General features: G+C 45.2%; 1 protein-coding gene across 1 annotated transcript; it reads left to right on the top strand.

The window, feature by feature from the left end:
- Window positions 1-27,336, top strand: LOC311130490 (cytosolic carboxypeptidase 6-like). Its single transcript, XM_084163242.1, has 4 exons — window positions 1-147; window positions 15,379-15,541; window positions 26,395-26,494; window positions 26,594-27,336. The coding sequence occupies exons 1-4, from the start codon at window positions 40-42 to the stop codon at window positions 26,703-26,705; spliced, it is 483 nt and encodes a 160-aa protein (XP_084019368.1). The 5' UTR covers window positions 1-39; the 3' UTR covers window positions 26,706-27,336.
- The last annotated feature ends 487 nt before the right edge of the window (window positions 27,337-27,823 follow it).

Raw genomic sequence — 27,823 nt, 5'->3', positions numbered from 1 at the left:
GGGCTGGAGTTCTACATTGATGTTCATGCCCACTCCACCATGATGAATGGCTTCATGTACGGGAACGTGTTTGAGGAGGAGGAGAGAGTCCAGAGACAAGCCGTGTTCCCTCGCCTGCTCTGCCACAATGCCCCAGACTTCTCCTTCGTAAGTCCATCACATCAATCATACCAGGGACAGCTTTAGGGCCCAGAGTTTTCCCTGGTCAGGCCATATCAATCCTAACCCTTCTCATCTCACATATGTTCCACAGGAAATACACCCCACATATTAGCAGGTGCTAGTTGGCTATGCTACAGTAGTTACTGTATCACCCACAGGGTTGACTGAGATCTATCATACAGCTGGGTGTGGAAGCTATACTTAAAGTCTGTGTTCCCCTTCACCTCTCAGCCACAGTGACCTTTAGCGCTCAGCCAATGTGACATTTTGTAGCAGTGCCAGTTACATATAGCCAGAATAATAACCTTTTCTGTGCAGTGACACATTCACAGCGCTCATAGAACTTTCTTCACCAGTACACAAGGAAAGTCTTTCAACAGCCAAAATTATTTTAGCAACCCACCATACATAAAGAATGTCACAGTGTCCACCGGTTATTTATAATTCTGGCTCGATAAAGAGCTAACCTTTGGTGTGATTGTATACAGCAGTGTGTGTGCCTGCATGTGTAAAATAAAATAAAACGTTTTTTGTCACATGCTTCGTAAACAACAGGTGCAGACTAACAGTGAAATGCTTACTGACGGGCCGCGCAGAGAGAATAAAAGAGAAATAATAACACAACTAATAAATACACAATGAGTAACGATAACTTGGCTATATACACTGGGTACCAGTACCGAGTCGATGAGCAGGGGTACCAGGTAATTGAGGTAGATATGTACATATACTGTAGGTAGGGATAAAGTGACTAGGCAACAGGATAGATAATAGAGTTAGTGCAAAAGGGTCAATGCAGATAACCAATAGCTATCCGGACTAACTATTTAACTAACTATTTAGAAGTCTTATGGCTTAGGGGTAGAAGCTTTTCAGGGTCCTGTTGGTTCCAGACTTGGTGCATTGGTACCGCTTGCCATGCGGTAGCGGAGAGAACAGTCTATGACTTGGGTTGCTCGAGTCTTTGACCATTTTTAGGTCCTTCCTCTGACACCCCTGGTATAGAGGTCCTGGATGGCAGGGAGCTCGGCCCCAGTGAGGTACTGGGCTGTACGCACTACCCTCTGTAATGACTTGCGGTCATATGGCGAGGAATTGCCGTACCAAGCGGTGATGCAGCCAGTCAAGATGCTCTCAATGGTGCAACTGTAGAACATTTTGAGGATCTGAGGGCCCATGCCCTTTTCTGAGGGCCCTTTTCAGTCCCCTGAGGGGGAAGAGGCGTTGTTGTGCCCTCTCCACGACTGTGTTGGTGTGTGGACCATGATAATTCCTTTGTGATGTGGACACCGAGGAACTTGAAGCCCTCGACCCGCTCCACTACAGCCCCGTCCACGATCAGCTCCTTTGTCTTGCTGACGTTGAGGGAGAGGTTGTTGCAGATAAAATATACTTTTTGCAGATAAAAGGCTGTGCATGATGACGTAGTGCACATAAAATACCTTTTCATGTTAAGTTCCCGTGAACCGAATAAAAAGTTTAGTTAAATGGGTTTCCATTGCATTTTCAACTCTACTGATGTTTTTCTCACAAAAAATGTTGCGTTATATAGCAAGTGTCCTCTCTGGTATTGGCACGTGCGCTCTAGCCAACAACGCTATCTGCGCGCTATTGTTGGCTAGAGCGCACGTATAGCCCACATGATGAGATTATTATTATTATGGACAAAAGAGCAAGATTATTTTTATTTGTCAAACTGCAGCCAAGCATCGATTATCATGTCACCAGAATAAGTACCTCGATATTTATTGGAAAAGAGCATTAAGCTCATCACCTTGCACTTTCACCACCCTGTGAAGTTCACATTTTATTTCATCTGTAGCATAATAAACTGCATGCTTTCCCGACAAGTCATAGTGGGAGGACCACACAACATGTCAGCATGACTCCAAGTTTACTTCGATATGATGGTTATTATATCAATATTTGCCCATAAAAGCGTTTCCACCGACATTTCTCGCATTATACATTTTACCGACGCTAAAAGATCCCACCTTGTCTAGCGTATTTAGTTTTGTCGACATTTTGAAAGTTTACGAAAAATGTTCTGTTACCATCAGGCCTGTCATTATTTACTTTACTTGCATAAAAAGGTTGGATGGAAACCAGTTTATAGACTGACCAGGTGAATCCCGGTGAAAGGTATGATCCCTTATTGATGTCACCTGTTAAATCCGCTTCAATCAGTGTAGATGAAGGGGAGGAGAAAGGTTAGAGAATGGGTTTTTAAGCCTTGGGAAGCATTGGAGTCAACATGGGCCAGCATCCCTGTGGAACGCTTTCGACACCTTGTAGAGTCCATGCCCCGACGAATTGAGGCTGTTCTGAGGGGAAAGGGGGGGGTGCAACTCAATGTTAGGAAGGTGTTCCTAATGTTTTGTACACTCAGTGTATGTATATACTGTATCCTAGTCATGGCTCATCCTATATAACTACTGCTGTGCACACCTTTTCTATTCATACAGTGCCTTCGGAAAGTATTCAGACTCCTTGACTTTTTACAAATTGTGTTACGTTACAGCCTTATTCTAAAATCGATTAAATAGTTTTTTTCCCTCAATCTACACACAATACCCCATAATGACAAAGCAAAAACAGGTTTTTAGAAATGTTTGCTAATTTATAAAAAAAATGAAATAAAACATTTACATAAGTAATTCAGACCCTTTACTCAGTAATTTGTTGAAGCACCTTTGGCAGCAATTACAACATCGAGTCTTCTTGGGTATGATGCTACAAGCTTGGCACACCTGTATTTGGGGAGTTTCTCCCATTCTTCTCTGCAGATCCTCTCAAGCTCTGTCAGGTTGGATGGGGAGCGTTGCTGCACAGCTATTTTCTGGTCTCTCCAGAGATGTTCGATCGGGTTCAAGTCCGGGCTCTGGCTGGGCCACTCAAGGACATTCAGAGACTTGTCCCAAAGCCACTCCTGCATTATCTTGACTGTGTGCTTAGGGTCGTTGTCCTGTCGGAAGGTGAACCTTCACCCCAGTCTGAGGTCCTGGGCACTCTGGAGCAGGTTTTCATCGAGGATCTCTCTGTCCGTTTATCTTTCCCTCGATCCTGACTAGTCTCCCAGTCCCTGCCGCTGAAAAACATCCCCACAGCAGAAAAACATCCCCACAGCATGATGCTGCCACCATCATGCTTCACCGTAGGGATGGTGCCAGGTTTCCTCCAGCTTGGCATTCAGGCCAAAGAGTTCAATCCTGGTTTCATTAGACCAGAGAATCTTGTTTCTCATGGTCTGAGAGTCTTTAGGTGCCTTTTGACAAACTCCAAGGGGGCTGTCATGTGCCTTTTACTGAGGAATGGCTTCCGTCTGGCCACTCTATCATAAAGGCCTGATTGGTAGAGTTCTGTAGAGATGGTTGTCCTTCTGGAAGTTTCTCCCATCTCCACAGAGGAACTCTAGAGCTCTGTCAGAGTGACCATCGGGTTCTTGGGCACCTCCCTGACCAAGGGCCTTCTCCCCTGATTGCTCAGTTTGGCCGGGTGGCCAGCTCTAGGAAGAGTCTTGGTGGTTCCAAACTTCTTCCATTTAAGAATGATGGAGGCCACTGTGTTCTTGGGGACCTTCAATGCTGCAGACATTTTTTGGTACCCTTCCCCAGGTCTGTGCCTCGACACAATCCTGTCTCGGAGCTCTACGGACAATTCCTTCGACCTCATGGCTAGGTTTTTGCTCTGACATGCACTGTCAACTGTGGGACCTTATATAGACAGGTGTGTGCCTTTCCAAATCATGTCCAATCAATTGAATTTACCACAGGTGGACTCCAATCAAGTTGTAGAAACATCTCAAGGATGATCAATGGAAACAGGATGCACCTGAGCTCAATTTCAAGTCTCATAGCAAAGGTTCTGAATACTTTATTTTTAATACATTTGCAAAAATGTCTAAACCTGTTTTCGCTTTGTCATAATGGGGTATTGTGTGTAGATTGCTAAGGATTTTTATTCATTTAATCCATTTTAGGATAAGGCTGTAACGTAACAATGTGAAAAAAGTCAAGGGGTCTGAATACTTTCCGAAGGCACTGTATATGTCGTCTCCAATGTTTATTGAAAAGATAAATATACTGAACAAAAATATAAACGCAACTAATGAACAGTTACAGTTCATATATGGAAATCAGTCAATTGAAATAAATTCATTAGGCCCTAATCTATGGATTTCACATGACTGGGAATACAGATATGCATCTGTTGGTCACAGATACCTTGAAAAAACAAAATATGGGCGTGGATTAGAAAACCAGTCAGTATTTGGTATGACCACTGTTTGCCTCATGCAGCGCGACACTTCTTCTTCGCATAGAGTTGATCAGGCTGTTGATTTTGGCCTGTGAAATGTTGTCCCACTCCTCTTCAATGGCTGTGCAAAGTTGCTGGATATTGTGGGGAACTGGAACACGTTGTCGTACACGTCGATCCAGAGCATCCCAAACATGCTCAATGGGGACATGTCGGATGAGCATGCAGGCCATGGAAGAGCTGGGACATTTTCAGCTTCCAGGAATTGTGTACAGATCCTTGTGACATGGGGCCCTTGCATTGTCATGCTGAAACATTAGGTGATGGTGGGGGATGAATGACATGACAAGGGGCCTCAGGATCTCGTCACGGTATCGCTGTGCATTGAAATTGACATTGATAAAATGCAATTGTGTTCGTTGTCCGTAGCTTATGCCTGCCCATACCATAACCCCACCGCCACCATGTGGCACTCTGTTCACGACGTTGACATCAGTAAACCACTCGCCCACACGATGCCATGCACGTGGTCTGCGGTTGTGAGGCTGGTTGGATATACTGCCAAATTCTCTAAAACGACGTTGGAGGTGGCTTATGGTAGAGAAATTAACATTCAATTCTCTGGCAATAGCTCTGGTAGACATTCCTGTAGTCAGTATGCCAACTGCACACTCCCTCAACTTGAGACATCTGTGGCATAGAGTACCACAGTATGAGTCATAATACCCATAAAACCTTGTGGTCAAACAAGGAAAAGACTCCAATTGTTTTTCCATCGTTCATTTTTCCCATAGAGGATTTTAGAAATGCTTAAAATAAAAGCTGTGTTTCGTGTAGGCTTACCCTGGCATGGCATTTTGATAACCATGTCAATCTCTCTAGGACAAGTTGACTTTTATCAATATATTCATCTGTATTTACCCCCCCCAAAATGAAATGTTAATTAGCTGCTAATGTGGCTATCATAAAGAACTACAAATGCCATGATGATCTGGACGAGACTGCCGAATCAAGGCAAAGGTAAGAATCTCTGGATTAACTATCTAATGTCAGCTAAATGTAGTAATACATTGGTTAAATGTCTTTAAATTTACAATTCTGCGAACTGTCTTGTGCAAGTTTTAAATTGACACAATACCTGTTAGCAAAGGTGTCTGCTAGAGATGAAGTGCAGGAGCTTGCAGAGATTTGTAGTCTTGTATGATGTCTACTTTGATACTAATTAGCATTTTCGAATCTGTAAATAGAGACTAATATATTGATGAAAGTCACCTTGTCCGAGAGAGATTAACATGGTTATCATAACGCCACGCCAGGGTAAGCCTACACGAAACACAGCCCTTATTTTAAGTGTTTCTAAAATTCCATAGAATTTGAATGGTGGAAAAACGATTGGAACCATTTCCCTGTTTGACCGCTAGGTTTTATGGGTATTATGACACCGCCACTGTGGGGCTCTATTGTGTTGTCTGACAAAATTGCACATTTTAGATTGGCCTTTTATTGTCCCCAGCACAAGGTGCACCTGTGTAATGATCATGCTATTTAATCAGCTTCTTGATATGCCACACCTGTCAGTGGATGGATTATCTTGGCAAAGGAGAAATATTCACTAACAGAGATGTAAAAAAAAATTGTGCACAACATTTTAGAGAAATAAGCTTTTTGTACGTATGGAACATTTCTGGGATCTGTTATGTCAGCTCATGAAACATGGGACCAATGCTTTACATGTTGCATTTATATTTTTGTTCAGTGTACATTTGCACCAAGTCTGGAACCAACAGGAACCTGAACAGCTTCTACCCCCAAGCCATAAGACTGCTAAATAGTTAACCAAATACAGTGCCATGAAAAAGTATTTGCCCCCTTTCTGATTTTCTCTATTTTTACTAATTTTTTATACTGAATGTTATCAGATCTTCAACCAAAACCTAATATTAGATAAAGGGAACCTGAGGTTACAAATAACAAAACAAATGGAAACTTATTTTATTTATTTAATTAACAAAGTTATGCAACACCCAATTCCCATGTGTGAAAAAGTAATTGCCCCCTTTTATTTTATTTATTTATTTTACCTTTATTTAACCAGGAAGGGCTCATTGAGATTTAAAATCTCTTTTTCAAGAGCGTCCTGGCCAAGATAGGCAGCACCAAGTCATTACAAAAAATTACCTTACACTCAATAACTGGTTGTGCCACCTTGAGCTGCAATGACTGCAACCAAATGCTTCCTTTAGTTGTTGATCAGTCTCTCATATCGCTTTGGAGGAATTTTGGCCCACTCTTGAATGCAGAACTGCTTTAACCTCTACGGGATCGGTGTCCCTTATATGGGACAGTTGCTGCTCAATATGCGATATGTGACTGGAATGGTCTTATATGGGCAGAAAGCTTAAATTCTTGTTAATCTAACTGCAGTGTCCAATTTACAGTAGCTATTACAGCAACAACAAAAAAAGACAATGCTTTTGTTTGAGGATAGTGCACAACAACAAAACACTTTTATCACGGCAACTGGTTTGGTACATTCACCTCTGAAGGTAAGTAATGTACTTACATTCAGTAATCTTGCTCTGATTTGTCATCCTGAGGATCCCAGAGATAAAATGTAGTGTAGTTTTGTTTAAAAAATCTATTTTTATATTCAAATGTAGGAACTGGGTTCTACAGTTTGACGTCTGGCTCCACACCCACCCCGCCCGGCCATCTAGATGTGTGACGGTTAGTGTCTTTTCTGTAGGGAAGCTAATGATCCATGATGTATGACATTCCTGGGAGTGTGCAAACTAAAATTTTGTATTACCATAGCATTTTTATATGTTCTCTATAGTTATGTACTTGAAAACCAAATCGGCACATTTGGGAAAACTGCTGGCAGACTTGATACAAAATATTATGTAGTGATGTAATTCTTCCCTTGATCAGTCTGAAACTTTGCAAACACACTGCTGCCATCTAGTGGACAACATCTAAATTAAATCTAGAATCCTACGTCACTGTCTGTCCTTTCTCTTGCATTTCAAAGCTGATGAAAAATGTATGATCTTTTACCAGATCTAATGTGTTATATTCTCCTACATTAATTTGACATTTCCACAAACTTCAAAGTGTTTCCTTTCAAATGATATCAAGAATATGCATATGCTTGCTTCTGGTCCTGAGCTACAGGCAGTTAGATTTGGGTATGTCATTTTAGGCGGAAATTGAAAAAAAGGGTCCGATCCATAAGAGGGTATTAACTCAGCTTTAATATTAGGTTTTGGTTGAAATCTGATAACATTCAGTATAAAAAATATGAAAGGGGGCAAATTCTTTTTCAGAGCACTGTAGCTACCCGGACCATCTGCATTGACCCCCCTTTGCACTAACTGTTTTGACTCATCACATACGCTGCTGCTACTGCTTATTATCTATTATCTGTTGCGTAGTCACTTTACCCCTACCTATATGCACGTGGAGCCTTCTGAGTGGAAGACAGCTCATAATAATGGCTGGAATGGAGCAAATGGAATGGCATCAAATACTTGGAAACCATGTGTTTGATACCATTCCACTAATTCCACTCCAGCCATTACCACGAGCCCGTCTTCCTCAATGAAGGTGCCACCAACCTCCTTTACGAAGCTTGTGACAAATACAATTTGATTAGATTTTTGATTTGACAATGAGTAACGGTAGCTAACGCACTTTTGTACATCGCGCTGTTCCGTACATTTGACCTTATTTTAGCGCCCCCAAAACGTAATACTTCCAGGTCAACTGTAATATGAATACATTTACATTTTTGTCATTTAGCAGACGCTCTTATCCAGAGCGACTTACAGTTAGTGAGTGCATACATTTTCACACTGGCCCCCCGTGGGAAACGAACCCACAACCCTGGCGTTGCAAGCGCCATGCTCTTACAACCATTGTAAAGCACAATTTCTCCCCTTTCCAGCAAAGTCAATGACGAGACCTTCATGCTGCCCGTCTCTGCATGATTGAAGAAAGCAATGGAGCTCCGCCAGGTCTTTCTAAAAATGGCGGGTGGGGAAGCGAAAGCTACTGCATCATAGTGAAAGGGGGAGATATGTCGTGTGGGGAACCGGCTTTTTTCACCCAATTTGTCCAACTTATCACCTCTAAAATGTAAATAAAACACTATAAAGAGTTTATATAATGTCTCATTACATACCTATTTGAAGGTTTGTGTCGAATTTGAATAGGGTTTTTAGGGCGGCGCTACATTTATCTTCCCAATTAAACTGTGGGTGTCACGGTTTTTGAGAGTCATTATGGCTCGCATTGAAATGCGAAAAATTTACAATTGATTGAATTAACTATTGATTAACTCACAAGTAATTAACTTCACACTCACCATTGATCATTTCTTGTTTTTAATCTGCGAGAGAAGCGCTACACCTGGTGGAAATAGGCTGTACGGCACAGAATGAGTTGAATAATGACATGTCACACTTTAACGTACAGCGTCAGCAGGGTCAGTTTTTTCAACTTTTCTCCAATACTATTGGTCTATTACCATGTCAATCAACGCTGAATCGAAACTTAGTTCACACCCCTGATTTTGATGCCAACACAGTCGCTACAGTCCCAATAGTTTTCATTTCAGCCTCGTTTGAATGCAGCGGTTGCTCACATATGTACGGAATGGAGTTAGCTACCGTTACTTGTTGTCTCTCAAATACATCGTTACAGTTGTTGGTTAACTAGCTAGTGAATTTGAGCCATATTAGCATAGAAGTGACATCAGTAAAAACACCTCAAAACAAGACATGATATCAAGAACAAGATAAAACTAACTGAAATGAGCCACCTACAATTCTCCACATGGCAGCTTCGTGTCATTGTTGCGAGCATATCTGGCCATCCAGAATCACAACTGATTGGACTTCTGACCCTATTGAAGCAATGTGCGACTTTGTCAGCTAACCTGTCTATACAACAAACGAGCTCTGTTGACATGACGGTGCAGGTTTCTCGTAACTGTCAAAAGAACCGATGTGGATGTGGTGGAGGAGTCAGGCGCAGGACACAGAGGATTCGTCCAAAAAGACTTTACTAGTCCAAAGTGCAACAAAACAATACACGACCTCGAAAACAAACGGAGGCGAGGGAATTACGCAACATGCGTAAAACAATAAACAAAACTAACAGAGCGCAAACACGCAGCTCCGCACGACAGGCAAACAACAACACACAATCTAACTAATACAAAACAGGGAACTTATAGGACACGTAATCAGAACACAAACAGACACAGGTGTACAAGACAGACTAAAGCAATCACACCACGAAACATACAACGGTGGCAGCTAGTACTCCGGGGACGGCGAACGCCGAAGCCTGCCCGAACCAGGAGGAGGAGCAGTCTCGGCCGAAACCGTGACAGTACCCCCCCCCCCTTGACGCGCGGCTCCAGCCGTGCGCCGACCCCGGCCTCGGGGACGGCCAGGAGGACGCGGACCCGGGCGCGTGGGATGCCCACGGTGGAACTCAGTCAGGAGGGATGGATCGAGGATGTCCCTCCTAGGCACCCAGCACCGTTCCTCCGGACCGTACCCCTCCCACTCCACGAGATACTGGAGACCACTCATCCGGCGCCTCGAGTCCAAGATGGTCCGGACCCTGTACGCCGGGACCCCCTCGATGTCCAAAGGGGGCGGAGGGGTCTCTCCTATCTCATCTTCTTGGAGTGGGCCAGCTACCACCGGCCTGAGAAGAGACACATGGAACGAGGGGTTAATATTTTTGTATTCAATAGGCAGTTGTAACCTGTAACACACCTCGTTCAATCTTCTCAGGACTTTGAAGGGCCCCACAAACCGCCAACCCAGCTTCCGGCAGGGCAGGCGGAGGGGCAGGTTTCGAGTCGAGAGCCAGACTCGATCTCCCGGTGCGTACACCGGTCCCTCACTGCGGTGGCGATCGGCGCTCGCCTTTTGTTGACGGATGGCCCGCTGCAGATGGACATGGGCAGCGTCCCACGTCTCCTCCGAGCGCCGAATCCACTCGTCCACCGCAGGGGCCTCGATCTGGCTCTCGTGCCACGGTGCCAGGACCGGCTGATACCCTAAAACACACTGGAAAGGTGTTAAACCGGTGGAGGAGTGGCGGAGAGAGTTCTGGGCCATCTCGGCCCAGGGGATATACCTGGACCACTCCTCCGGCCGGTCCCGGCAATAGGACCTCAAAAACCTACCCACATCCTGGTTGACTCGTTCAACCTGCCCATTGCTCTCTGGGTGGTACCCCGAGGTAAGGCTCACCGAGACCCCCAATCGTTCCATGAACGCCCCCCAGACTCTGGAGGTAAACTGGGGACCTCGGTCAGACACAATATCCTCGGGGACCCCATAGTGCCGGAACACGTGGGTAAATAGGGCCTCGGCGGTCTGTAGGGCAGTAGGGAGACCCGGCATTGGGAGGAGACGACAGGCCTTGGAAAACCGATCCATAACGACCAAAATGGTGGTATTCCCCTGGGAAGGGGGTAGGTCGGTCACAAAATCCACCGAGAGGTGGGACCATGGTCGTTGTGGAACGGGCAGGGGATGTAACTTACCCCTGGGCAAATGTCTAGGCGCCTTACACTGGGCGCACACCGAGCAGGAGGAGACATAAACCCTCACATCCTTAGCTAACGTTGGCCACCAGTATTTCACGCTAAGGCAGTGCACTGTCCGGCCAATACCTGGATGTCCAGAGGAGGGTGATGTATGAGCCCAATAAATAAGACGATCACGAACCTCGAGCGGAACGTACTTCCGCCCCACAGGACACTCGGGGGGAGTAGGGTCGGCACGCAGTGCCCGCTCGATTTCCGTATCGACCTCCCATACCACCGGAGCCACCAGACAAGACTCCGGCAGTATGGAAGTGGGCTCAATGGACCTCTCCTCTGTGTCATACCGCCGGGACAGGGCGTCTGCCTTACCGTTCTGGGACCCTGGGATGTATGTGATCTTAAAAACAAACCGGGTCAGGAACATGTTCCACCTAGCCTGACGAGGGTTCAATCTCCTAGCTGCCCGGATGTACTCCAGGTTACGGTGATCGGTCAGAATGAGGAAAGGGTGTTGCCCCCTCAAGCCAATGCCTCCACACCTTTAGGGCCTGGACTACAGCTAACAGCTCCCTGTCCCCAACGTCATAATTGCGCTCCGCCGAGCTGAGTTTCTTAGAGTAGAACGCACAGGGGCGGAGCTTAGGTGGCGTGCCGGACCGTTGTGACAGGACTGCCCCAATACCGGTCTCGGACGCGTCTACCTCTACTTGGAATGGTAAAGAGGGATCCGGATGCGCCAGCACCGGGGCCGAGGTGAACAGGTTCTTCAGTTTGACAAATGCCCTGTCCGCCTCAGCTGACCACAGCAGACGAACCGGACCCCCCTTTAACAGGGACGTAATGGGCGCTGCAACCTGTCCAAAGCCCCGAATAAACCTCCGGTAGTAATTAGCAAAACCCAAGAACTGCTGCACCTCTTTTACAGTGGTTGGAGTTTGCCAATTACGCACGGCCAACACACGGTCTACCTCTATCTCCACACCAGACGCGGACAACCGATAACCCAAAAAGGAGACGGACTCCTGGAAGAACAGGCATTTCTCTGCCTTGACATACAAGTCATGCTCCAACAGTCTTCTCAACACTCGGCGCACCAGGGCTACATGCTCGGCTCGTGTAGAAGAGTACACTAGGATGTCGTCGATGTACACTACCACACCCTGCCCATGCATGTCCCGGAAAATCTCGTCAACAAAGGATTGGAAGACTGAAGGAGCATTCATTAGCCCGTATGGCATGACGAGATACTCGTAATGACCCGAGGTGGTGCTAAATGCCGTTTTCCATTCATCCCCCTCCCTAATGCGCACCAGATTGTACGCGCTCCTGAGATCCAACTTTGTGAAGAACTGCGCTCCGCGTAATGACTCCGTCATAGTCGCAATCAGTGGAAGAGGGTAACTGTACTTAACCGTGATCTGATTGAGACTACGGTAATCAATACACGGGCGCAAACCCCCGTCCTTCTTCTTCACAAAGAAGAAACTCGAGGAAACCGGGGAAGTGGAGGACCGTATGTATCCCTGTGCCAAGGACTCGGCTATGTAAGTCTCCATAGCCGCTGTCTCCTCTTGAGACAGGGGATACACACGGCTCCGCGGAAGAGCCGCTCCTGTTTGGAGATTTATCGCACAGTCCCCCTGTCTATGAGGTGGTAGCCGTGTTGCCCTCGTCTTGCTGAACACGAGTTCTAAGTCCTCATACTCAGGGGGAATGCGCATTGCGGGCACTTGGTTCGGACTCTCAACCGAGGTCGCCCCTAAGGAAACACCTAGACATCTGCCTACACACTGGGCAGACCACTCCATAAGAGCCCTCTGTTGCCACGCAATGGTAGGATCATGGGTGCTTAACCAGGGAAGCCCCAACACCACGGGGTACGCAGGAGAGTCAATCAGATAAAACTGAATGATCTCCTCATGACCCCCCTGCGTCGTCATAGTAAGTGGTGCTGTGACTTCTCTGATCAGCCCCGACCCCAACGGCCGGCTGTCTAAGGCGTGGACAGGAAATGGGGCTTCTACCGGCCGAAGGGGAATTCCAAACCTATAACAAAATGCCCGATCAATAAAATTCCCAGCTGCGCCTGAATCTACTAGCGCCTTATGCTGGGAATGAGGTGCCACCTGTGGAAATCTCACAGGAATACTCATGTGACCAACAGAAAGCTCTGGGTAAGTGGGGCGCCTACTCACCTGAAATGACTCCCCAGTGCGTGACCTGTTGTCCCCTCTCCCAGGAGACCCTCCCCAGCACCTGGCCGCGGTGTGTCCTCCACGGCCACAGTTGGTGCAGGGGGTGGCCTCCCTCGGGTTCTCTCTCCTCCTCTCTCTAGCGCCAGCACCCCCGAGCTCCATGGGAATCGGCTCGGAGGTGCTGGAGGGTGGAATGGTCGGCCCCCACTCGGGACGTCCGCGGGTAGCCAGCAGGGTGTCGAGACGTATGGAGATGTCCACCAACTGGTCGAATGATAGGTTGGTGTCCCTGCAGGCCAGCTCACGACGAACGTCCTCTCGTAGGCTGCACCGGTAATGGTCGATGAGGACCCTCTCATTCCACCCCGCATCCGCCGCTAGCGTCCGGAACTCCAGTGCGAACTCCTGTGCGCTCCTCTTCCCCTGTCGGAGGTGGAACAGACGCTCCCCCGCCGCTTTCCCTTCAGGTGGGTGATCGAAGACAGCCCTGAAGCGGCGGGAGAACTCCGCGTAGGTGATGGTAGCGGCGTCTATTCCCCTCCATTCGGCGTTGGCCCACTCCAACGCCTTGCCGGATAGACAGGAGATGAGGGCGGAGAAGCTCTCGTATCCCGAGGGCGCTGGGTGTATGGTAGCCAGGTAGAGTTCCACCTGCAGGAGGAACCCCTGACACCCGGCTGCAGAACCGTCATATGCCCTCGGGAGCGAGAGCCGAATGCCACTGGGTTCCGGTGCTGAGAGAGGAGGACTGGCCGTTGGAGATGGGATGGAGTAAGAAGGCGTAGGCACCTCTCCAGTCACCAACCGGCGCAGAGTGTTGGACACCTCGTCCATGGCGGCCCCAAGTTGCCGGATCATGGTGTCTTGATAGCTGATCCGCTCCTCCAGCGACTTGGGTGCCGCCGCTGCTCCTGCTGACTCCATAGTTTGGTGTGTTGTTCTGTCAAAAGAACCGATGTGGATGTGGTGGAGGAGTCAGGCGCAGGACACAGAGGATTCGTCCAAAAAGACTTTACTAGTCCAAAGTGCAACAAAACAATACACGACCTCGAAAACAAACGGAGGCGAGGGAATTACGCAACATGCGTAAAACAATAAACAAAACTAACAGAGCGCAAACACGCAGCTCCGCACGACAGGCAAACAACAACACACAATCTAACTAATACAAAACAGGGAACTTATAGGACACGTAATCAGAACACAAACAGACACAGGTGTACAAGACAGACTAAAGCAATCACACCACGAAACATACAACGGTGGCAGCTAGTACTCCGGGGACGGCGAACGCCGAAGCCTGCCCGAACCAGGAGGAGGAGCAGTCTCGGCCAAAACCGTGACAGTAACAACTTTTGATAATTTAACATTTTGTGGTCGTCGTCTTCAAAGTTGTTTCTGCGGGTTGCAAAACGCTAAATTAACATGATGTAAAAGGCTTTGAAAATATAAAGCTTGGTATACACTCAGTGCTCCGTTGACATTTCAGAGATACGCTTATTTTTGTGAGAAATCTTCGAAAAAGAACAGGAATTTCGAATTAATATGAAAGCGTATACTAAAATATGAAAATACTACATGTCATGTCTCAAAATCGATATCCATCTTACCTCTATATTGTTTTACTTCCTGCGGAGTCGAGAAGAAAGATAACGAGTTCAATGGGAAAGTGGACCTGTCAGGTAGCCAGTAGGCTTAATTCTTTTGACCACTTTTGTTCTCTGGCCTCCATTGATTTAGTCACCCTAATTCTGTCAATCCAAAAGTTTAAGAACTCCAATAACTTTTGAACGGATTATGGTAGAGACATGATGTTTGGACCATTGGTTTTCTTAGAAGTATACTACAAAAATGTCGTCCGTTGGTCAAAAATGCTTTTTTGATTGGACACCCTATCATATGCATTAAAACAAGACCACAATGAGTTGTGTGGGCATTATTAGAATGAAGCATTGAAATTCACCAACATACTTCTATACACCAAAAAGAAAGGAGGACCAAGGCACTCTTCATATAATTAATTAAAATGCCTTTATTTGTATGGCATGTTCAATGGAAACAAAGTTTAAAAACTCGTTTAGGCTTCTATACACATATGCTTTGTCACTTGTCTGACTAATGATTGATTAATGATATTAATGTTGGTATAGTAGAATATACTCTGTATTAACAGTGTGTTTCACTTCACAGTCCAACACGTCGTTTAACCGTGACGTGGTGAAGGCTGGCACCGGGAGGCGCTTCCTGGGTGGCCTGCTGGACGACACGTCCTACTGCTACACCCTGGAGGTGTCCTTCTACAGCTACATGGCAGCGGGGAGCACGTCGCCTGTTCCCTACACCGAGGACACCTGTATCCTTCTCTCTCATTGTCATTAGGGCTCCCTGGGAGCCTGGCCGGGCCCCTTCCTCCCATGCCTTCCCAGCCTCCCCCGCTGGCTGATGGAGGAGAAAGGAGAGGAGGCATCAGGGAGAGAGACAGAGATGGGGCTCACGACACGTGTACACGTGTATGTCTCCTCCCTCTCGCTCTTCCTCCCTCCACTAACTTCCCCAAACTTCAGAGCTTCACATCCAATAGAAAGCATGCTGTATTGGTGTCAGAGTTGATTGATAGTTACATCAATACACCCTGTCCATCCATGTAGGAGAAGAGATGCAACAGGAACAGAGGGGATTGTGTGTTGTGTTGCCTGGGACTAGGGTTGCAAAGGGAGGGTATATTACTGGTGCCTGGGACTTGTGGGATGCAGGCTGCAACACAGATTGGTTTAAAGGGAAATTGAGTGTGAGGTTCTGTTCCAGGAAGGTGTGTGGCAGAGTTCTGTGTAGATTGTTTGCTTGTTGCCTCGTGTATTGAAAGGCTCATGTCATTGAGCCAGCAAACCAGTGTACAAACACTAACAGTGTTTTGTGTTTTTGTGGACACCAAAACGTGTCGAAAACAGAATCCGTTTTCTCCCTGAGAGCCCAGCCTGTGCGCAGCGATTGGGCACTGTGGGCAGATTGAATTTGTGTCCTCTTGAGGGAGATAATCCGGACTACAAAAGGTCTGATTCTCCAAATCAATGCTGCTCCTGAGTAGACAAAAGCCAGCCCTGTGCAGCTGTCTTGGCCAGTGAAATGATCTGGGCAGTGTCTGTACACCAGGCAACAGAACAGCCGTCTGTAGAGCCTAGTAATGAGGGCTGACGGTGATAATGTCAGTCTATTGTACTGGTGCTCCATCCCCCAGCGTTTATCCACACGCTGCCTGCCCCTATAGTAACAACCTCATTTAGGGCCAGACGAGAGCCTATTGATTTCCTAGTCATTATTGGAGGCCTGGCTCGATTGACAGGCAGCACAGGGCTGAGATGTGGACGAGTCAGGTCAGCCCTTATCCACCTGAGCGCTGCCTTGCTCTTTTGTTCAACCAGATACGTAGTGACAGTGGGAAGGCAGCACCTGCCCCATTGATTTTGTTTACAAAAGAGGAAGAGAGCATGTGTGTTCTGCTTTTGTTGTGATGAAGAATAGAATACAGCAGGCCTGTTAATTGAACAGTCTTTTGTACGCTCCAAAGGGATTCAGGATTAAATAGACATTCTCTATAGATGAAAATGTTCCTTCAGATTAACTTGTTTTTAACCATTTTAACAAACTTTGTTGGAAAAGTGGAGACACATCTGAGATCCATGGGATAGAGAAGAGGCAGAAAACCAGAGTGGTGTGGAGTCAGCCTAAAGGCAGAAAAGTATACTGTACAATGCCCATATTCCCTGTTTTGAGATGAGAGGAGATGTTATGTGTAGCGTAAGTGCCCTCTAGTGCCAGGAGGGTGAGGTGTCTGTGTGTGGCTCAGCTCTGTGTGGCTCTGGCCCTGCCTGCCTTGTATCACTCTGTCACACTGTAGACAACCCACTGCCAGCTACCCTTATATACAGGGCATCCATTCACTTCTTTGTTTAATTATTTATTTATCTTGTGTTTATATCAAAAGGGCTATAAAGCCTTCTCATTTCACTCAGTGTTTTCCCCCTACCCAGTGCTCCGCTGAACTGTCAAGTCCAAGGCCTATAGTTGGCTGGCTCGGTATAATAAGAAACCCATCCATGTAGAATGACTCTGCCGCCAGGAGATTATTTTCCCTTCGTGTCGGAGAGGGGATGGAAACAAACAAAGAATGTTTTACTGTGTGTGGAAAGAGTAATAATTTACCCATGATGCCCCTCTCCTTGAAAATGTTCCTTTCTTTGTTTCCCACATAAAAAGCTGTGCTGTACAGAGGAGACAGTCAGACAGCAGAGAGGCTGCTGTAATATGTATGCACATAGCATAACCACGGTGATAGCCACACACTGCAAGTGCATAACAAGTCCCTTGATTATTTGTCGCTGTGCAGTGGGCTTAAAGAAAGAGATAAGAAAACAGAACAGAGCGGCTGTGGTCCGTCACACCCCCTTTATGTTTCTGGAACAGCAGTGTTTACTGGCAATCTTTGTTGGTCTCTCTGTGCTAAAGTATGCTGGCTGAAAACAAGGTGGATGAGGTGAGGTATTCATCTAAATGGCAGAACATTATATAGTAATTCCATGGCGGGCGAGTGTGGTGGGCGATGGGGATGTGGCGGGGGGACTGAGTCATGGTAGTGGGTGGGGGCCATGCTGAAGGTCAGGCAGGAACAGGCCTGGGGGATGCGTGTAGCTGGGCTTGGGGAGGGGGGAGTGTCAGCACTACGCGGGGAGAGGGCAGCGGGGACTTCGTGTAGAGCAAAGATTGGGGTCAGACAGGTTGAAGGAACCAGCCATGTCGCTTTTTACGCCCCGGTGATCTGGTCTATGGAGTGTGCAAATCATCAACAAAGACCTTTATGCTTTGCAACCCCCCTCCCGCTCTAAAAACGAATAAATAATTACCTGGACGCCCAAATGAATCCCACCTTCTCCTGTCTTCTGCTGAGACTGTTGTAGGGTCGTTCCACGAAATGAGTCCTTTTGCATCCCTTTGATATTTTAAGTAGAAATTGTGCACCAGTATTACTTTTTAAAAGCATGTTATATTAAATGAAGTGCCCTTTAATATGGACTGCGTAGAAAATTCCATATCAGATTTTTTATATAAATACACTTGCTAAAGTGCCAAAATACAGCATTTTGACTAGTCCCTCTGTGCACTCTCTGTGACTTCTATTTAGATTTAACACACATAACCCCAAAAAACATTTCTCCAAGTTTTCGCCATCATTGTAAAGCCCTAGTTATTTGGTTGCTTTGACAATGTCACTATTATTTATTTCATATGATTAGCGATTAATTTTAAGGTAAAGAAAAAAAAACTGTCCTTCTTACGTTGGCCAACATATTACGTGAACTGAATTCTCGTTTTAATATGAACATCTAATAGTCAAATCATAGTGTAAAAGCAGATGAGCTAGTTCTACTATTTCTGGCCATTTTCAGGTGTTTTGTGGTGGGTCAAACATAACACGTCAACTCTGTTACCCAGTTTTAACAATTATAATTTTTTTGTGTGAAGCCTGCATTCATTTGCCCCTCCCTGTTGCACACAACAGCTTCCATTCCCCCTGTCACAAGGGGATTTATGGCTGATTTAAGATGAAATCATCAACCCTGTTACTGTCAACCCTGTAACGGTCAATCCTTTTGCTTTATTTATTTGGCACTTAGTACAGTGGCTTGTGAAAGTATTCACCCCCCCCCCCTTGGCATTTTTCCTATTTTGTTGCCTTACAACCTGGAATTAAAATTGATTTTTAGGGGGTTTGTATCATTTGATTTACACAACATGCCTACCACTTTGAAGATGCAAAATATGTTTTGTTTGTTATACTAACAAAAAATAATACAAAAAAACAGAACTTGAGCATGCATAACTATTCACACCCCCAAAGTCAATACTTTGTAGAGCCACCTTTTGCAGCAAGTACAGCTGCAAGTCTCTTGGGGTATGTCTCTATAAGCTTGGCACATCTAGCCACTGGGATTTTTGCCCATTCTTCAAGGCAAAACTGCTCCAGCTCCTTCAAGTTGGATGGGTTCAGCTGGTGTACAGCAATCTTTAAGTCTTGCCACAGATTGTCAATTGGATTGAGGTCTGGGCTTTGACTAGACCATTCCAAGACATTTAAATGTTTCCCCTTAAACCACTCAAGTGTTGCTTTAGCAGTATGCTTAGGGCCATTGTCCTGCTGGAAGGTGAACCTCCGTCCCAGTCTCAAATCTCTGGAAGAATGAAACAGGTTTCCCTCAAGAATTTCCCTGTATTTAGCGCCATCCATCATTCCTTCAATTCTGACCAGTTTCCCAGTCCCTGCCAATGAAAAACATCCTCACAGCATGATGCTGCCACCACCATGCTTCACTGTGGGGATGGTGTTCTCGGGGTGATGAGAGGTTTTGGGTTTGCGCCAGACATAGCATTTTCCTTGATGGCCAAAAAGCTCAATTTTAGTCTCATCTGACCAGAGTACCTTCTTCCATATGTTTGGGGAGTCTCCCACATGGCTTTTGGCGAACACCAAACGTGTTTGCTTATTTTTTTCTTTAAGCAATGGCTTTTTTCTGGCCACTCTTCCGTAAAGCCCAGCTCTGTAGAGTGTACGGCTTAAAGTGGTCCTATGGACAGATACTCCAATCTCCGCTGTGGAGCTTTGCAGCTCCTTCAGGGTTATCTTTGGTCTCTTTGTTGCCTCTCTGATTAATGCCCTCCTTGCCTGGTCTGTGAGTTTTGGTGGGCAGCCCTCTCTTGGCAGGTTTGTTGTGGTGACATATTCTTTCCAATTTTTAATAATGGATTTAATGGTGCTCTGTGGGATGTTCAAAGTCTCTGATATTTTTTTATAACCCAACCCTGATCTGTACTTCTCCGCAACTTTGTCCCTGACCTGTTTGTAGAGCTCCATGGTCTTCATGGTGCTGATTGCTTGCTGGTGCCCCTTGCTTAGTGGTGTTGCAGACTCTGGGGCCTTTTATAACAGGTGTATATATACTGAGATCATGTGACACTTAAATTACGCACAGGTGGACTTTATTTAACTAATTATGTGACTTCTGAATTTAGGAGCTTCATAGCAAAGGGGGTGAATAAATATGCACACATCACTTTTCCGTTATTTATTTTTTTAGAATTTTTTGAAAAAAGTTATATTTTTCATTTCACTTCACCAATTTGGACTATTTTGTGTATGTCCATTACATGAAATTCAAATAAAAATCAGTTTAAATTACAGGTTGTAATGCAACAAAATAGGAAAAATGGCAAGGGGGATGAATACTTTTGCAAGGCACTGTAGGAACTTACTATAGTCCTTTTTTATTTATTTAACCTGAACATGTGCTCTTCATGACAGAATGTAAAAATTTGGTGAAATCAAAAAAGAAAATTCACCAAGTTACACTACCCAAAAGGGACTAATTTAGTGGAAGGATCCTGTAGTCACCAGAATTGAAATCTTAAAGGTTAATTCCACCACTTTTCAACCTCATATTCATTATCTCCAGCACAATACCAGTGTCTGGTTAAAAAGATAAGAAGAAAGGTCCTAAAAAATGCTTCTCTGTGACATCACAGGGTAGGATCAAAAGTAAGGAAAACTGTGATTTTCAAAACCTGCAACAAGTTTCTAGCCAGAGAGAGGGTATTTTCTTGCTCCCCACGTCAATGCGAATTTAATATTTTTCAATCTCACAGATTTGTCCTCGCTTTCCTTCCACCATCTGTGGTCACCCAGGTCTAAAAGGCTCATTATATTGGATGAGCAAGCTGTGAATGTTCCCCGCCAGAGCAGTTGGAATATTCTCTGTCGTTTAATGATTTAGCACCACCTGTAATCTCGCACGAAATGGAGAGAAACAATGTTTCATGCTGAGAATTCACTGAGGCATTTGCTTTGTTCTTAGACTGGTGTCCTGTTGGGAAGATTCCACTGTGGCTTCATAGGACTGGTGTCCCTCTGAGTCTAGAGTCTCTGTGTGCTGGTCTGTTATGGCTCTCTATAAATGAGGATGGGCAACATTGTGAAGAGATGCGCACTCAAACAGAGGAAGGTACAATACCAACCTCTTGCTCAAAGACTTTGTGGTGGAGCTGTTTTCTTAAAATAACTTTTAAAAAGTTATTTCTTAAAATGTTATGTGTTACTTCAAGTATGTCATTTGTAATATCTCTGAAGCAGGACAGAGCAGACACATTTGGTCTACCTTTCTGTCGAGGTTATTCTATTTTCTCCATCAAACTTTATCTTTTTGATGTGGTATCACACTGTAATGTCAGAGCATCATTAACAGAGATACCAGCCAGTGTGAAGGTTGAGAGAATCTGGGACCTTATTCAAAACCCAGCTTGACGCTTTGACTGGGAGAGCAAGTAATCTGTGACTTTCAAATCGTCCCACTTTTTTTTATTTGTATAAAACTTTACGCAATGCCTTCCATCTATTTAAAGTAAGATGATGAGGGTTGATTGGACGATGGACTCTAGCGCTAGCTGTGTCATGTGACCAGACAGACCAGTGGTGAGAGGCAGCTACGCGTTGCCCTTTTTACTCTTGAGTTAACAAGTCCAGTGCTGGGCTGTGATCCACTGAACAGAGACAGATCCATGTTCCGGCGGTGTGCCATTTCCCCCTGTCCTTTAGGTTCCAGTCCAGATGGCTAACTGAAATACCTATTATCCCCGGGTCTCACCATAAAAGTCTCACTCAATCAAGCACGTCCATTTTGTCAACCCCTTAGTTTGGTATCACTGCCTCACTTAAGTGTTGTGCTGTCCTGAAGACGTTCCATACACATAAATTGATATAGCACGAGGAGCACAATGTGGAACCGGACAGCTCGGTGGTTCCTCGTGTCTTCAACATCAATCACCAGCCCACTGAAGACGGCATGGCCTGACAGCTAGCTGCAGTCTGGGAGATCACTCTGACATCAGCATTAAATTGGCACACGCAAGTATGGGAGCGTGACTCACACAGGAACATTTGAATACCATACCTGCCAATTGAACATTTCAGGCTTCGCTAATCATGGCACTTAATTGATGGACAGTGACAAGTATGCAAATGATAGCTATCAGGCAAATATTCTCCCCCAGTTGCAAATAATATGCTCCTCAGATCATGGTTAGACGTGGGAGGATTCCTTCTATTGTTATCTTCTTTTCATTATTATTTACTCCCGTTAAATCACAGTGTAGGCTGACTTTTATCCTCAAACAAATATAATTATGAATTTCGTTCCATTCCAAACCCCATTAGTTGACTTGCGTGACAGTATACATGGAGACTTGAGACTTGTGACGCAGTTTCATTAAATGAAGTTTCCTTCACCATCCCTACTGGCTTTTAGACAGACAGATTAGATAGAGGTCATCTGATGCTACTCAGCCAGTGGCTCTGAGAGCTTTATGGCATGAGATGTACATCATTGTGTACGTACTTACCAATCTACCCACTGGACATATCTTCTGCCTGCCCTCTGTACCTCTTAAGTGACGGACACTGGACAGACCCCAGACCTGCAGCACTCAGGGCTACTCCTTATCACTGCTGTCAGTCCCCATTAGTAGTCTGCTGAAGATGGGGCCCTATCTGATGTGTGTGTGTGTGTGTGTGTGTGTGTGTGTGTGTGTGTGTGTGTGTGTGTGTGTGTGTGTGTGTGTGTGTGTGTGTGTGTGTGTGTGTGTGTGTGTGTGTGTGTGTGTGTGTGTGTGTGTGTGTGTGTGTGTGTGTGTGTGTGTGTGTGTGTGTGTGTGTGTGTGTGTGTGCAGCGTGCGTGTGCTTCCGTGTGTGCATGTCTTTGTTACTGCATGGATGCCTGTATTTTGTGTCTGGATGTCTTTAAAGGGGAGAACAGGTGTTGGATGTCTAATGAATGAAGCATTACACATTAGCTACAAAGTTTCCTATAGGAAAAGGACACAAGGTCTTTGAACATAGTTTAGCTGCGGGGGGAAAACATGCTCCCTTTGTGCACCGCTGTTTACTGTTTTAATTAGCATTGTTAATTGGCTCTTTGTATCACCCTGGTGACAGGCCTGTCACTTGATGGTATTGATGGCGCTGATGTCCCTAATTTGTCTTCTTGTTAGGGATGGTCTACTGTGGACGCTGGTGTTTTGTTCCTTGTCATTGGGGCATCATTGTCCGTCTGTCTGTTTAGACTGGGCACATGACACTGAAAGCAGATAAACAGCTTGGTAAACAAATCATCTGTCGTATCTGCTGTGGAGTGTCCATTTTCCCGTTGTATTGTCACCTCATCAGCCCCATGGTGGCTTGTCCTTGAGTCACAACAAAGGCCTTTATCGATCCTACAAGAGGGTAGAGGAGATATTAAAGCCCCTCATGCTCCAATGACAGAGAGACGCTCCTTCCTTCCAACGCTGCAGCAGCATCCTCTCTGCCCCATTGTAGATCTGTCTGGCCAGAGCACCCAGCACAACTCTACTCTTCTCATTGACCTGACATTCCAATGTCCCAAAAGTTGAGTTTCCATCACCTTATCCAACAAGCAGCACAAAGAGGTCCTCTCTGAGCTTTACTGTAGTCTACCTCCCCTGTCCTGTTCTCCAGCTGATAACACAATGAAGCACACCCTAATTTACCACCCAATTTCTTGCCATGTTTCCTGAGGACATCCTGTATTCCCTGGCCTGTCCTCTCTGTGAGTTACAGTAGAATGGACTGCTATTGAGTTCAGAGCCAGCTGTCTAGTGTCCAGTCATTTAGCCTGATGTCCTGCATTTGTCTCCAGGCAGGGAGATTTAGTATAGAAATTAGCCTGAGAGGAAGATATTGTCCATCTTGGCAGGGAAGGTCCTTCAGGGAAGGGTAATTCTCTGCCTGACTGTGCCGATGGGCCTACTTATATTGGGCAGCCTTGTTTTCTATGGAGACAAGGAATTGGAAGGAACTTTGATAGTAATAGAGAAATTCTGATGTGCGCCTTCATTCTGAAAGGGAAAATGTACTGTCTAGGTGTTCTAAGTGGAATGTGACATTTTGTGTCAGTAAAATACTTACTTATTGCCAACTGCATACATTTTTTGCTTTATGCACCGTTGCAGGAAGGGATGCTAAACTTCAACCCCCCTTGATTATGCAACACCTTTTCCTCCTGCCTGGTGTATTGAGTTGATGTTTTGGAACTTTCCGCCCTCCTTCGCGGGTTGCGCTCAGGCTGTGCTTTGGCAGAGTCCTCACTTCCTGCCGCTAGCAGCTCATCCCGACCGCTCTGGTTTCCCTTGGCAACGGGTCAGCAGCCAATCAGGGTGTTGGAGTGTCCCGCCCGCAGCTGTGATGCAGATGAAGTCTTTTCCTTCCGAAGCGGCCGTCCATCACCAACTTCCTGTAATAGATGTGAGATGTGACATCACAAGCTGAGAGGCCATCTGCACTCCACGGGTTCCTGGGCTATTTCTGTCATTGCTCAGAGCATGCGTTCGCGCTGGCGCCAGTTCTGTTGATCAAGGGGTAACACAAAACTTTCCCAAGGTCAAAATGAAGATGTCAGGGATACATGAGGGATGGTGATCTCTCAGTGGCTGGAGTGGCTGGTGTAGGATAACCTCCTGGAGAGCACTCTGGGTTAAAACAGATCTCTATTGGATTGTAACAGTCATTGTGTATGGAGGACAAGTATGTTGTACTGCATCATGTCTTCAGAAGAATCCTCAAAATTATAGCGCTCACTTCAGAGGATGGTCAACATGACATAAGGCTAGAATTAAGATACTGCATGTTACCTTTCTAACATAACTAGAGAAGAAGGTTATTTTAACTATAGATGCATAGCAGGTTATGAGCCTAAAATAGTTAATGGCATGATGCAGAGGTTGTAGCCCCAGACAGATGGGGTGTAAATACAAGAGCTGGAGCCGTGCGGAGAGTGCCCATCAACCTGCTGAGTGACAAATGGAGGCCCACAGAGACACCACCTTTTCAGGCTAAGGTGACAGAGTAGCAACAGTGGGGTATGGAAGGGGGATGAGGAAGGTGCTAGCACTCAAAGCCAAAATGGGGCAAATGGGAGGCACCCTACATGCCTTCTCTGTTAATCTAGGGCATGTTAGCTTCCATACAGTGTGTGTGGTGTGTGTGTGTTCATGCGTGTGTTCACTGAAAAGACACAAAGGCATGGACCTCTACCCAGACACTCCATTCAGCCCAAGGATGGATTGTTTATGAGTTAACAGCTTTGGATAATAGGATTTCACCTATAGGGCCTAGGATTTATGTTTCCTAGGTAATTTCTGAGCGTTGAAAGGAATTGGAAAAATACAAATAAAAAACCACTGAATCACTTTCTTTATATATTTTTTCACGGGCACTTGTTTCAATCACAGAGGTGTGACAGATAGACAGGTCATACCTGAACATCAACAAGGAAATGACAAGAGGTGAACGATTATGTCTCTGTGTCATTTAATCATTTTGGTCTGTCTGGTAAAGAATACGTTCATAACAGCAAAGCAATATGGATTATTGGTTGTTGTCACTCATTCTTTTCTTGTTCTGGCCCTATGAATTATAATCATACATGAGGGAATTTTTTTCTCTCATTGCTTTCCCTATTGGCTTAACAGTATTTATGTGTACTGATTCATCCAGATTGACCACAATTTTGCTGTTGATGTTGTCTACATTTTGCCCTAATCTAAATCCTCTTGTTATTATCTGTGTTTGCGATCTAATGTAGCTCGGCGTCATGGCAACAGCATGCAGAGTGGCCACACAGTTTTATGATCAAGTGTCTCAAGTTATTGATGCCCTCCATAATATGGTGGGGGCTGGGGGCTAGACTTACGAATGTTTAAAAAGCCTAGGCAGTAAGTAATTGCCACTGGGATGCCTTCCACCTTCGCGTTTTTGGCTGATGCAGTTGATTTACCCTCACTTAGTGCGGAACACAGTGTTTTGTACCCTGGTAATTTATACGCCACATTTCTCTACTGGTTATTGCTTAGTTATTTACTGCAAATGGTTCTATTTGTTCTGTGAGGGAAAAACTAGGGCTTTATTTATTTATTTTTTCAATTAATAGTAGAGTGTCGGAGGCAGGATTTAGAGGCTTTGTGAGATGAAACAGTGTAACTCCAGTAAAGACCTCCCAGCCAGGGAGAAATGGCCTTGTTGTTGACTATACTAAAGGCTAACAGCGCCATATGTTCATGTTATAGGAAAGAGCATTAACACAGTCCCCTCAGACATGAAGCTGGGAAGAAATGTTGCCCGCACCTTCCTCGACTACTACAGGCACAACAACTTCATTGATGACAAACCACAAATCCCAAATCACATCAACAGGTAGTGTTTCTAATGACACATTTCTATAACTTGTCCAGTTTACATCCTATTTGTTTAACTTGATAATATTCACTCATGTTTGTGTTTTTGTGTCCTCAGTATGGAGGTATTGTCCCAGGGTCGACAGGGGAATGGAAATTGGAACGGGAGGACCTCGGGGGGTGAGAGAGGAGCAGAGAGGAAGAACCAGAGTATCATAGGAGAGTACTAGTCACCTGGCAATAACATACTGGAGAGACCAGTCCAGTCTGACCACTGTATAGGGATCCTGACTCACAGGCCTACACTATCTCCACACAGCCCTCATGAAAATTAGATGCACCAGCCCAAGATAAAGGATGCAATTTCACAAACGGATTACTTTTGGATAGCATGTTAATTGGAGGGTATTTACCCATGTGACTTCATTAGAGCAAGTTGCTCTGACTTTATATGAAATGTATGGGATGGATCAAGCTGACACATGTATATCTCATGTTCCATTTGAGGCCTTCATACGTCATTCATATATTTTACCACAACGTGCTTTTTCCATTTTAGGTATTGTTTTTTATTAAGATATATTCATTCATGCATGTCATTGAAAATAAGTGCATGTGTTTTCAGTTATACATAACTTATTTTGTGTTTATCTTGCCTCTCTCTATTCTACATTACTTGGAGGGGTTTAATGGGAGGGGTAACCCATTTTTGTTTAGTCATGACATCAGTATCTAAGTATTCTGTTGTTAAAACCTATGAAATTTAACACACATTTGTACGTTTTTCAAATTGATGTTCAGTCATTGTCAGTGCATTAGTTTACACCGGTGTTTGCGATTAAAGGAAACAGACTTAGGGTCAATTTGATTTCAACTGAAGTGATTTCATGGATTATAATATAGATTTGAAATCCCTATAGAAAATTATGGGTATCTCTCAAGTATGAACTTGCCCTGAATTGACTGATATCCATTAATTTCCCTATCTTACTGCAATGTAAACATCTATTCAACTTATCTGTTTAGAGCACTGAGTGCTTTTTCACTGCATTATGTAAAACACGATCCATGGGATTTGCTCAACACAAAGGCATAAGTAGGAGAGTGAGAGAGAATGGTACATTAGTCAAGTGTGGCGTGAAGAACAACATGTATTTTTCAGACCAGTCATTTGGAATAAGTGAGGCAATCTGTCAGCATAACAGCATACACAAATGACTTTTACATGGTTGACGAGAAGATGGAGAGGCTGAATGAGAATGACGAAAGACATTTGTCTTTTGATGCTTTCACTGAATATGTGTCAGACCTGGACCTGTCCAACACTAAAGTGTATGTTAGCGCAACT

Source organism: Coregonus lavaretus, assembly GCF_964263955.1.
Source record: "Coregonus lavaretus genome assembly, chromosome: 6".
NCBI lineage: Eukaryota > Metazoa > Chordata > Actinopteri > Salmoniformes > Salmonidae > Coregonus > Coregonus lavaretus.
The sequence above is the reverse complement of the archived record's forward strand: the minus strand, read 5'-3'. Positions and strand labels throughout refer to the sequence as shown.